This window comes from Clupea harengus, chromosome 5, assembly GCF_900700415.2.
Source record: "Clupea harengus chromosome 5, Ch_v2.0.2, whole genome shotgun sequence".
In the NCBI taxonomy this organism is placed as follows: Eukaryota; Metazoa; Chordata; class Actinopteri; order Clupeiformes; family Clupeidae; genus Clupea; species Clupea harengus.
In genome coordinates, this window is record NC_045156.1 from 2,432,543 (window position 1) to 2,445,593 (window position 13,051).

Genomic DNA, 13,051 nt, shown 5'->3' on the forward strand with positions numbered 1-13,051 from the left:
CACAGCGGAACAGCTTGAAAGTTCAAATTCAGTACGTATTCAGGGCAGAGTATTTGAATTCTAATTCTAAGAATGACTCATTTGTACGGTCACCGTCATGGAGCTCTAAGAATCTGCCTAAATGTTTCATGTCATGTTGTGACCAGTTTCCACCGTTTAGCCATCAATGGCTGATAATCGCTTTTTTATTGTTCTATGTTCTGTGCAATGTAACTGCTCTATTAAGGATCACAACTCATTAGCATACGACTTCTTTGTAGTAGTTTTTTTGTAAATAAGAAATTGCTAATATTCATATTCCGGGGCGGGGCATTTGTGCCTAGTGCATGGCGGTCTGCTGGCGGTGAGTATCCCAGTTTGCGCTGCAACTTCTGAGGCCAGGGGAGAGATGGGATTGAAAAATGGGGGACTATGGACAGGGTAGTTTCTTGTGGCTCAGGAGTAGAACATTTGTAGTAGTTATGACGAATTCACAGTGCAGAAAGAATACCGGTGTATACTATATGCTTAGTGGTATCGAATGTCGACTGGATCTCGGAGCCAAATGGCAGGTCCGTGCGTAAACTAACATGGGGATACATCAAGGCCTTTGATAAAACGTTAGCTAACTTAGCTAGGTAGCTAGATACGTGGAAACGGGTTTGGCAATTGAGTTTTGCTGGCAGTTTGTTTCCTTGAGCTGTTAAGAGATCAGAGACCTCGGATGTGATGTCTAACAAACATAATATACATGACTGTTGTAATGACATTTTGAACAGTGTTGGCAGTGACAAATAAGCCACTGAGCATGCGAGTGTTTAACTTGTTTGGAGAAGGTAAACTAGCGAGCTAGCTAAGCATGATAACGGTGTGCTAGCTTGTTGTTTCATTTAATTCAAAAGTAATAGATGTCCTATCGTGACTAACGAAAACACTACAAAGCCCTGTCAGCTCATATGCTACTCTTTGTCAGCCATTCTTAATGACCGCATAAAGTTGAACCTTGCTAATCCAATAAGGCCTGCTAATATCACCAACTAGCGTTAGCTAACTTAGCTATCGCTAACTGACTTGAGTAACGTTGAGAATTGTTCCGGCCATCCCAAGTCCCAAGTGCTTTCGCTATGACTTGGCAGGAACTGTACCACATTTGAAATACTCGATGGTGACATGATGAAAACACTGTAATTGATGCCCCTTTCCACGTACGTTTGAGAATTTGCTTCGTCACCGAAAGTGTTTGACACTTCAGCACCGTGTTGGATTGGTAGAAAAGCATCAGCATGCAATACCATATAGCGTAGCTATCTTCTGTAACTAGGCCAGGAACAATTTATAGTTTATCTTTGAAGAGATGTTATGCCTCTGATCTTGTGCATGCAAAATTGTTCCAATTTAGCAGATCTTTAAACAAAGTCTACTAACTAAAAACGCCGTGACCACTTCTCCATAATCAAGCCAACTGATGTTGATACGAAAATGATAGTTGTGCTGCTGTTGATATACAAAACCAGAGAGTAATTTCACACAATAAAAAAGATATAGGCCTAGTATGCTTTGGTTACATATCTTACACTATTAAGGTTAACATTGTTTAGTGCGCCATGCAGGCTGTCATTTAGCCATATCGTCCAAATGATTTATTGGGCCAGGTAACGTTAAAACTATATATCGTCTACCAGGTAGCTGCCTCACATTAGCATTGTAATAGGATCGCCTGCAGTGTACAGTTCAGTTATACACAAAGCAGTCAGTCATCTGCTGTGCTCCAAGCAACAGCACAGAGGTGTACATAGTTCTGCCTTATGTCACAATAAAACAATGATGCATTTCTGTATTTGTTATAGATTCAATAAAATACCCAGGAACTGCATTCATCATTAATTAAAGTAAAGTGGGAACTGACGTTTTGAGAAAGTCATATGCTGACCTGATCATTTAGATCCATGTATTGTAGAATCCATGCTATCCTCCAGGTGGTGTTTGCATGAAGATATGTGTAGATTGAAATGTCAGAGTATAACTTCCAGGATTGATTGTACTACAAGTTAACCCTTTCAATATTCATTGATATACTTGCCTTATTTGAGGACTGCAAAAAAAAAAGGGGGGGGGGGCACTATTATTGGTAGTTTCTATGGGATCTCTCTACTTTATGTATTGTGTGTACATGTGTATGGTATGTGTATTAGTGACAGATGGGTAACTTTCTCTGGACATGCAGGTAAAGTGACAGCGGTCCTTAAAGAGGAGGATGGAGAGTTTGGGCCTTCAGGCAGTGGCCCTAAGTGATGGTTCCACTGCATACATTCAGCAGGCCATCAATGGTAAGACCAAGCCCAACATGTGTATGGTGGACGGTTAGGTGGTTCTATGTTTTAAGATTTGTACAATGGTTCCCACCTATTCACACAGTCAACATGGACATCAAGGCTAGTTGAAGCAACCACCCTGAGCCAATGTTTCAAATTGTTGTGTAATTATGACGGGGAGAGTGTCACTGTGCCTTACTTAATATTTTTAGGTTAAAGACATACTAGACTCAAAACATGGATAGGCCAATTTGAACTCATATTTTGTTGAACATGGTGTGCTTGAGAGAGATTTTTGTATACATGTTTGTTTACACTCTTAGATGGCAACCTTGTAGAGGGAGACACAATACAGCTGGAAGATGGAACAACAGCATACATCCAGCAGGTCACTGTGCAGCAGAAAGGTTGGTCCTGAAACCCACATAACCTTTTGATGGATCAGTCCAATGACTGCATTGTCTTGAGACTGCTACGCTACAGTGCTATCTATTTGTGTATGTGTGTGCAAATTTCACATTGCTATCAAGCTTGTGCGCCGAGAGACGTGTCCTCGACAGCAAAGCTAGTATACTTTGGATACACAAATGCGCACTCACGCATGTCTTCAAGTACACTTAAGCCTTCTCTGCCCCCTTCAGATCCCCTTCCCTTTGAGGATGGCCAAGCTGTTCAGCTGGAAGATGGGACCACAGCATACATTCACCACACACCTAAAGGTAGCTCTATCAGCCATCTTGTTTTCACCACACACTCAAAGGTACCGATGTGAACGTATATATTGCTTTCACCACATATCCAAAAGTAACTCATGCTATCCTCTCGTACATATGGAAGGCTCCATGCTTGCCAAAATCTTAATATAGCTAGCTGTTGTGTAGAGGAATCATAATTTCCTATTATCTTTAATTACAGAGTTGAGTCTTTACTTAAATTTGTCAGATGTGAGTAAAACTCTTTTAAAGATTGCATGATCCAGCCTTAAATTCATTTTCTGTCCTGATGTTTTTCAGTCAGCACAAGGAAGCACTTACCCGTGTGTTGTTGTGTCTTGCTGTGGCACATTCTTAGCTTGTGTCATATTAGCAGACTTTGTCCTTCGACTGTAATTTCAACCTTAACTACCTGACCTTTGTCCTTGATAGATGGCTATGACCCCAGTGCGGTGGAGGCGGTGCAGCTGGAAGACGGTAGCACGGCGTACATCCACCATCCCAGCGGCCTTCAGGCAGAGAGCACCATCCTCACTGTGCAGGCAGGGGGAGCTCTGGAGGAGCTTACTGCTGACGACCAGGTGGACGCAGACACTATCGCCTGCCTGCAATCCTACTCCGCCAAGGTGCCTAGCAACACACGGCTGCCTCCTGTCAGTGAAACATTTGTCCTCCCAAAAGACTGTGGTAGGGATCATGAGTCTGGACACGGGCAGGAAAGTCTGTCATGGACACTCAGAACTCTGTTACAGCGATCATGGAAGACAGTTCACTCAAACATTTCAATAATAATAGTTAATAATCTTTTTTTTTTTATCTAGGCTGTTAGGCTACAGAATACAGATCCTCCTGAAATTATTAGCTGCTGGAAGTTTTTTTTTTTTTATCAATTTAACAAGTGTAAAATTTTACAAGAGGAAGATTGATCATCCCTGAATTTAGCATTCATTTCAGTGTAAAGTTTGCTCTTGCCCTAGGCCATAGTATAAAGGAAGTCTCAAATTCTGCTTCCCTGTTTTCTCTTTAGATGATGGCAGAGGTGCAGAATAGTAAGAGGATGGGCAGTACCAACGGGCATCAGGAGCATACCACTGTGCAGGTGAGAAGGGGGACAGGTTTGGAGGAAAGCCAGCTTTATCATACTAATTACTCTTTGATTTGTCCATTATATGAAGGAAAATGCCGATACAGGCCTGGTGAAAAAAATACCCATTTTGATTGGTGCTGGCACTGTCTGTGGTGTGTGTAAACTGTGTACCAAAAGCTTTAAAGGATTTCACTGGGGGGGGAGCTGTGTTTAGTCTAACTTCTCTCTGAGCAGCTTCACATTGTCGGTCTCCTGGCTGTTGTGTGCCCCTTAGGTGATGTTTGAGGGGAAGACGTGGGGCTCTGCCAAAGTCCAGCAGACAGCTGAGAAGAGCTTCCGCTGTGAATACGAGGGCTGTGGTAGGCTGTACACCACAGCTCATCACCTGAAGGTACTAATCACACACATAAACACAGCTTCACAAAAATGTCTTTAGAGATGTCTGACATTCCCCAACTTGATTAGTATGAGTCAAGATGAACTGGCATGGATGCACAAAATCAGGATGTAGCTGTAGAGGTCTGATTGGCTGCTCACGTGTCTACGTATGTCTTTGTGAAGGTGCACGAGCGAGCACATACAGGTGATCGACCGTACCGCTGTGAGGTCCTGTCCTGTGGAAAGGCCTTCGCCACGGGCTACGGCCTGAAGAGTCACCTGCGCACGCACACCGGAGAGAAGCCCTACAAGTGTCCCGAGGACATGTGCTACAAGGCCTTCAAGACGTCCGGAGACCTGCAGAAGCACGTGCGCACACACACAGGTACGAAGACGAGCAGGTCAGGTCACGCCATCAATGTATGCGTTGCTCACCAACTCAGGTCTGAACGGCCTGGTGGTTAATCACTAAGGATTTACATGTTGGTCTTGGTGAGAAGTCTATATGAATTTGTAGTCTTTTAGCATTAAAAAGTGATTCAGGGAGAGGGCATAAAACAATGCATTTAAGTTTATTGTGTGTGTGTGATTTGTATTTGTTTTGAAATATATTTACACACATACACGCCTGTCTCTTGTACTCCATCTCATTGTAGGTGAGAAACCGTTTAAGTGCCCGTTTGAGGGATGTGGCCGGTCTTTCACCACCTCCAACATCAGGAAGGTTCACATCCGCACGCACACAGGCGAGAGGCCTTACATGTGCTCCGAGCCCAGCTGTGGACGGGGCTTCGCCAGCGCCACCAACTACAAGAACCACATGAGGATACACACAGGTCAGAACTGCATTCAGAACCACATGAGGATACACACAGGTCAGAACTGCATTCAGAACCACATGAGGATACACACAGGTCAGAACTGCATTCAGAACCACATGAGGATACACACAGGTCAGAACTGCATTCAGAACCACATGAGGATACACACAGGTCAGAACCGCATTCAGAACCACATGAGGATACACACAGGTCAGAACTGCATTCAGAACCTCACTTGCAAGCTACAGTCATATATACCCAGATCATAACCTCATATTAGAAACATTACAGATAATATACAGAACATAAGGCCACCATAACAACTTTTTGGTTTTGAGTTGATTTCAACAACAAGCAGATTTGAGCAATTTTGTCTACACACCATGTGTGGAGGCAGCAGGATTGGGCATAACCCAGATTAGATTAGAGCACAAAACATGCTAGATTTAAAGCAGTATCGTTGGAGTCAAGACAGTTGGGAATTATTCAGTAGTTAAGAACCACAGGTTTTAGAACCACATAGCACACGGTGCTAAGGAACATTTATACACACTGATACTGTCCCACACATGAGGTCCATGTCTGTACTTCCACCTTTTCCACCTTTGATGATGGCATGCAAGACATCAAAGTTTATGAGCTTTTCTCCCTCTTTACTGCAGGAGAGAAGCCATACATGTGCACTGTACCTGGCTGTGGCAAACGCTTCACTGAGTACTCCAGCCTGTACAAGCACCACGTGGTACACACGCACTGCAAGCCCTACACCTGCAACCACTGTGGTAAGACCTACCGGCAGACCTCAACCCTGGCCATGCACAAGCGCACAACCCATGGAGACTTTGAGGCCACCGAGGAGGGTGAGGACAAGGACCATAGAGTGTGTGTGTGTGTGTGTGTGTGTGGGGTGGGGGGGGGGGGGTGGTGTGTGAAACTGTGGGTTGGGGTGGGGAGTTTCTCTATATAAAGCTGCCGTTTGCATCTCTATTTTTAGAGAGGTATCAGGAAACAGCTTAATTGGTATTGATCATAGAAAGCGCCTCTGTGAGGGAAATCTGGCACCCTGCGCTCTGGTTACGACCTCTAGGCCTGCATTCTAAATGCTCTCTGTCATGTAGTTGCTGTCACCTGCATCAGCTATTCTGAGGCCTTTGAGAGTAGCTGAATTGTGACTCCTAAAGCATGCACGCGCACAAAGCACACATACACACACACACACAGACAGACTTGCACACACACAGACTTGCACACACACTCACATTCAAGTAGAGTGTTGACTGTTGCTGTTAAACCTCTGCCAGAGGGTAGCCACCTATGTGTAGTGGGAATGCGTCGAAGTGAACATGCTGTTTGTGCACACATGAAGGACAGCAGCTTAGAGACAGTGATGTTTATGGTTTGCTTCGTCTTGCATCATGGGTTTCTCTCTCTCTCTCTCTCTCTCCCTCTCTCTTTTTGGCAGATGGCGAGGCAATAGACACACCCCTCAAGCTGCAGCAGGGGGAAGGTGTGGATCAGAAGGAGGGCATAGTCCATATGAGCACGGACAGCATCATTGGATCTCAGGTAAGGCCCATCATGTGTGTCACCGCTGCAGGTGTGTTGGGCCTTACCGGGGGAAAGCTGCTCATCCTAGCTTTTGAGTCCTGACACTACTACCGTAATTTCCGGACTATTGAGCGCGCCTGAATATAAGCCATACCCACTGAATAAAAAAATATATATATATATTTTTAACATAAATAAGCTGCACATGTCTATAAGCCGCAAGTGCCTACCGGTACATTGAAACAAATGAACTTTACACAGCCTAAAATGAATATCAAAAGTAATACAATAGTGATGCATATTATTAGTTTTGCCAGTTACGATAAGTGCACTGTTGCATTAAGAGAGCACAGTTGCAAGAGTCAATCAGAAATAAGGTAGTTCTTCCTGTTCAGGTAGAACGTTAGATTGAAGACAGACGCTAGTTTGAAACCAGTGAGCTAAAGAACTTGAAGACTGGATTTGTATTGTTGTAAACTTTTATTTTATTTTCTAAAGTGTTTTGAGTTGTGTTCTGTCTACGCCGGTAGACTGTGGTTATTTTGACATTAGTTAAGTTATTGAGAGATACTGAGAAATCACGTAGAGCTAAGCATCCATGCTAGCATCCTAGCTTCACAAAGCCCCTGTAAATACAAAGCCACCGTATACAGTCACAGGTATCATAATCCATAAATTCATTGTTCATCGTCTTTGTTTAAGCCGCGAGGTTCAAAGCGTGGAAAAAAAGTAGCGGCTTATAGTCCGGAAATTACGGTATGTGTGTTGGGTTTCTCCATGTGCCATTTCACCAGTTCATTACAAAGCCCTTGATTATTTGAAGTGGTTAAATCCGCCAGACAGAAGGTAGTATGGAGCCTATGCAGTTTGGCGGGGAGTCAAGCATAAGATTGGGAACTTCATTACATACCTTACTTTATGATTATGTGTGGGGGGCAAACATGGAGCCCAAGTGGTATTATTTTAATCTTTAAAGACTTGAAGGTGTGTGTGATGAAAGATCTTTGGTGTGTGTGTGGTGAGTCTGTTCCGTGGGCTGAGTTGTCCATTTGATTTCACAGGTCAGCCTGTCAGCTGAGGAGCTACAAGCTCTTGGCACCGCCATCACCATGGTTACACAGGATGGGACCACCATCACTGTTCCCACGCACCAGGGCGACATCACGGGCACTACGCAGCACCATGTCACCATGGTTACAGGCGACGGCAAGGAACTGCAGCCAGTAAGATTTACGCAAAAGCAGTAATCAGAACACACACAATAGAATGAGAGGCAGCATGTCATAGCAGTTTGTTTGCCCATTTCATTTCCATTCGTAATCGGTCAAATGTTTGTGTTCTATTTTAAGTGGTTCTCCAATTCTGTTCTCTCAGGTTGCCATAGTAACATCAGAAGCTATTATGAGTGGCGGGTCAGATGTGTCGCCTCACTACCAGCAGGTGGCACTGCTGGCCACAGCAAACGGCACACAGATTGCTGTACAGGTGAGTGGCCATCAGAGCAACTGAGAACAGGTTAAGATGACCGCACGGTCAGCTCAAAAAGAGAAAAGCATAAATGTCGAAAGGTAGCCAGACATGTTAACGGAACTGTGGGGGTGGGAAAGGTCCACATGGTTTGACTACTTCCTCTTTGATACTTCACACAGAGCAAAGCAGGTTCTGTTACTGGATGTCCTAAGCCCAATTTATGCTTAGTCTCTTGACACTTTTGAAACCGTCGCCGACAGAAATGAGGGCTTGGTCAACACTTTTAAGCGTCGCCTGGAAGTGTCTGCAACCAATAGAAAATTCTACTGTCGCTGACCACGTCACATAGTGTCGCGTAATTGTGATTGGCTAGATAGACGGCGTGCGCCGTTGACTTCCTTGTTTGGGTTTTCGGTGCTCAACGCTGTATTTTTTAAATGGAGGGGATAGAGAAAAGGCGCCTACTTCTACGTCAGTACGTCGAGTGTCACGTGATGGTTGAGCGGAGGAGACGGTTCACTGAAGCATAAATAAATAAATAATAAATAAAAAAGCGACACTCATTTTTGTCGGCGACCATATGCTGAGCAACACTTTCCAATAAGTATAAATTAAGCTTTAGGAGTAGAAAATAATTGTGTTTTTTCTCTTCTGAACAATTGTGAGCTGTATGTCTGACCCATTTCACCAACAGCAGTCTTCCTTGTTTTTGTAGGTTTGATTTGTTGTATTCCATTATTGTGTCCATTCAGAAGAACCTTTATGGTTTTAAAAATGGCTGTATGTAAAAGTGGGAAAGAATTTGGTTCAGCCACATTCATAAACTGAATCATATTCTTATGGGATGTTAATTATCTCATCTTGTGTGTGTTTGTGTGTGTGTGTGTGTGTGTGTGCGCGCGCAACTAGCTGGAGGAACAGCAGACACTGGAAGAGGCCATCAGCATGGCGACAGCTGCCATCCAGCAGGGCAACCTGTCTCAGGACGGCGGCAGCGCCGAGAATAGCTGCTGAGCCCACCCTCCCCGTCACCTGGACTGGTGACCCCTGAGCACTGAGGACGTCTGCAGGACTGAGAAGGAAACAACCTCATATATACGGACGTAGCAGAGTGAGAGTTGAGAAGGGAGGAATCGGAGAGCGAGTTGCGAGTGTCATATCCATGCCATGGATATAACTTGTGGCCTCTTTAGATCTGATTTATAAGAGGTCTGTATTTTGTTTTTGTTTTTGTTGTTTTGTTTATTTCTTTGTTTTCTTGTTTGGTTTTATCTGGTTGGGTCTTACCCTCAAGGCCAGCTGGCCTTCCAGCCCTGCTGCTGTCAGCTGACCGTCAGTGCTGAGAAGGGATTTGAGCCTGACTGTGATTTTAGCCGTCAAACACTTGGATGTGCTGAAGATAAACATGTGTTTCTTCAGATTGTGCGTGTGTGTGTGTGTGTGTATGTGTGTGAGAGCAAGGAGCCTGGAGCCTCTTGGAGATTTCTTCTTTTCTTTTCTTTTTTTTTTGAGGATTGTTAGCTGGTCCTTGACTGTAGTTCAGTCACACGGCTGTGAAAGAATGCAATAGTATTTAGCTGCAAGTGGAAGGGCTGCCATTTTGAGCCAATATTAATGATCTTTAATATATCTTCTATTTAGGCGAGTGATGTTTACATTTGCCAATAAATTAGCTTTACACTTTCAGATGCTTCTCTCATTAATTTGTTATCTGGTGTCATAGATTGGTGTAAGAAACCACAGTGATCACATCAGGAAGACTCATGAAGTTCATCTTTCACTCAAACGTGACAGCTGAGCGTTGGGTGACACTGTGATGGGTCATTTATTAGATGTAAGAACCAGTTAATGTGGAAACTGCACATATGCACGCAGTACCTTAATACAACACAAGGGGGCAGAGTGTTCTACAAAATGAACACTGTTCTGAATATAGTGTTGAACTATGAGTATATGGTTTGTTGGCTGCAGTTTTAACTACCAAACAGCAGGGGGGTTCAGTGTATGGATAGATGACAGGAAGGCATTCCCCTGTTTTAAACAGTGTACCTTCTACATCTAGTAAGTATGTATTTGTTCATTCCTGTCTAAGAATTACAAAATAATGATGTCAATGCTATCACACCACTAAATGTATACTCCTTCATGTGATGAGTGTTTCTGGTAGATGGCAGAGGGAATACCCACTAGTGGAAGCCCCGAGGAAGTGAGAAAATGACCATATGTAAAGGTTTACACTTGGGAAAGGGTCCAAGGCAAAAAGGGGAACCTAAATCTGTCTTCAAAGCATTTAACCACTAGTGTCTGGACATTCCCATTCATCTGTTCCTGGTCATCACTCAGGCTCATGAACATTTTACGGAAAGATTCAGTCTTATCCCCCTCTGTTCGTTCCTGCTTTTTTATCCATGTTCTACAATGAATAGTCTGCCCGGTCTATAAACTGCAGGCCAGATGAAATCCTTTGTGTCTCATTTGGAAAAAGAAAACATTCACTGATTGCCAACTTCAACCAGACCCTTAAAAGCAGATGGAGAGAAAAAAAAAAAACACACGAAGCAAAACAAAACAGAGTGTGTGGTAATTTGGAACCGGGCGAAATTGAGGGGATTGGATCATGGTGACCTGAAACAGATATAAACATCACGAACAACCAGCACAATACCAAACGAGCTCCTCCTGCTCTTCCGCGCACACACACCAGTCTCCCTCCTCCCTCTAGAAGTCTGTTTTACCTCGACAACAGCCTCTGATTGGTTGAGGGGCCGTGACGACGCTCCGTGCCAGCACCAACAGCTGCAGTGAGAATAAGAGACAGGAAGTGGCCGCGACTCAGGTCCTCAGAGAGAGGTAGAAGGAGAGCAGGCGTTTCCTCCCAGTGCGCTGCTTTGCTCTGCCACGCTATGCGCTCGCCAACGCTTCGCTGGAAACCACTGCGGTTTCGGTGGCCTTCGCGTCGATTGTTCCTTTGCGTGCCGTGAACCGTAGGCTATTTCCCGTCTGTGTTATGCCAGGAAGTGAATAGAGGAGGTACAGAGAGAGCCTCTCTCTCTCAGTGCCTTCCCAGCTTCTCGCCCTGTTTCTCCCCTCCCGAAACACACCCATGAACTGCACTGTTTAGCAAGCTTATCTTCACAGTCTTGGTTGATAGCAGTGGGTGGTTCCAGTCATAACTTTGCTCTCTGGGTAAACATAAACACCATTCTTCTCTGCCGGTTCAATCTGATCAACTGTCTGATGGGCCCGGTATGTTACAGTCGCCAGCCCGCTTATAGGGCCTACTGTCAGGGCTAAGGACAGGCTTGAACCTGTTTGGTTTATATGGGAGAAAATCCAATACAAGTGTTCACACAGAAAGTCCTGCGTAGCCTAACTATTGCAGTGACTGTTGTTTAACACGACCTTCATTGTAGGCTGCAGAATTTGCATAAAGGGTATTTTGAACAATTATTAGATCTTCATTCTCTATAAAATTATAAAGCAACACCTGTCAATTTTCTTCTCAATACATTGTCATGTCTCATATATTCTCAGGTGTAATAATCTTTTATGATTGTCTGCTTTGAAAAAGCCAACAGAGCCTCTTTACTATAACAATGATGACCAACCATTCTCCATTGTAAAAGGCAGATGGCAAAGACATTTAGCTCCGTTTTCTCTTTTTTTTTCCCCAACCATTTTGTTTTAAATGGTCCAGGGTGTGTCCCCACTCTGTACCTTAAGGCAGATCAGGTTGAATGTACCTTTAACCTTCTAAACTGATGAAGACACTTGAATGAGGGACAAGAAAAAACACCAATGATCTCATCACCCCGGGGGAGGCAAGCTTCGCTGTCTCAACCCCAAACAGCCCACTATGCAAAGTGTTATCGACCCACATCTTGTCCCCGTTCTGTTGGCGTATTGTTGTTTGCCAGCGGGTGAGCCACGGTTCTTTGCCTCTTATCAGGCTCTTATCTGGTGCACAGCGCTCCAGGGTGTGGCGAGGGTTGAGCTCAAAGCTCACACTTAGTCTGGCCACGAAAAATTATGTTTTTCCCCAGAGGTCAATGTCTTGAATATACCCATATGGTCCCTGGGGGCAAGCCAACGTAATTACTCTACAGAAGGAGCAAGAAAAACAACCCCCCAAGCAGCCAATGGTTTATCTCTTAGTAAATAACCTTATTGTAAATTCTCAGCAGATCATAGGGACTTAATGAAAGTCATGTTACAATAATCAGGACAAAATTGTAATAGAATGATTTGGAGAAAATGAATATGACCTTCACTCTGGAAAAGGGATTACATGAGCCTATTCAATGTATGCATTTAGTATGTCAACCTTAGAGCCACAAGTACGTAAATAGTAAATATAGTTGTTGCAAGCATGTGATTCTGTGACAGAATATATCAGTTATATATCACAAGAGGTCAAGTAAATGTGGGAACAATGTGCATTGTTTTTCTGTCTCGTAGGGGGAAATAGGAAACCCTTCTGGTGTCCTCTCCAGCTTGAGTTTAGCCGGGACAAAGAAAGTTCCAAACCGTCTTCATGTCCCAGCGGCTCATTTTACCGCGCAAGGCCGGCTACTCACACGGACAGCAAAGCAGAGGCTATGTCAGATGCTTAATGTTATGTTTGCCTGTCTTTTATTACCCTCTTCCTGCTAAACCTACACAGCTCACACTCTCAAGAGATATTGGGCAAATAAAGTTGCGGTGTGTGTATGTGGCTGTGCGTGTTCGTATTTCTGTCTGTCT

At 44.1% G+C, this 13,051-nt stretch overlaps 1 protein-coding gene across 4 annotated transcripts; it reads left to right on the plus strand.

Annotated features, from left to right (window-relative positions):
* The first annotated feature begins 133 nt into the window (after window positions 1-133).
* On the plus strand, window positions 134-9,994 carry znf76 (zinc finger protein 76). 4 transcript variants are annotated; one of them, XM_031567290.2, is made up of 14 exons: window positions 134-343; window positions 2,204-2,306; window positions 2,615-2,698; window positions 2,933-3,010; window positions 3,437-3,630; window positions 4,032-4,103; window positions 4,366-4,482; window positions 4,653-4,854; window positions 5,126-5,305; window positions 5,953-6,150; window positions 6,753-6,856; window positions 7,900-8,061; window positions 8,213-8,323; window positions 9,218-9,994. In XM_031567290.2, the coding sequence occupies exons 2-14, from the start codon at window positions 2,234-2,236 to the stop codon at window positions 9,320-9,322; spliced, it is 1,680 nt and encodes a 559-aa protein (XP_031423150.1). In that variant the 5' UTR covers window positions 134-343; window positions 2,204-2,233; the 3' UTR covers window positions 9,323-9,994. The 4 variants fall into 4 exon arrangements, with proteins under 4 accessions (XP_031423150.1, XP_031423154.1, XP_031423151.1 ...); XM_031567294.1 differs by lacking the exon at window positions 134-343 and adding an exon at window positions 396-420; XM_031567291.2 differs by lacking the exon at window positions 134-343 and adding an exon at window positions 415-551.
* The last annotated feature ends 3,057 nt before the right edge of the window (window positions 9,995-13,051 follow it).

What these genes read in the sequence shown, in the direction of transcription:
- znf76 (XM_031567290.2), top strand. Translation starts at nt 2,234, where the DNA reads ATGGAGAGTTTGGGCCTTCAGGCAGTGGCCCTAAGTGATGGTTCCACT. An exon ending in CCACAGCTCATCACCTGAAG is followed by an intron (nt 4,483 to 4,652) that starts GTACTAATCACA and finishes GTCTTTGTGAAG; the next exon opens with GTGCACGAGCGAGCACATAC. An exon ending in CCACATGAGGATACACACAG is followed by an intron (nt 5,306 to 5,952) that starts GTCAGAACTGCA and finishes TCTTTACTGCAG; the next exon opens with GAGAGAAGCCATACATGTGC.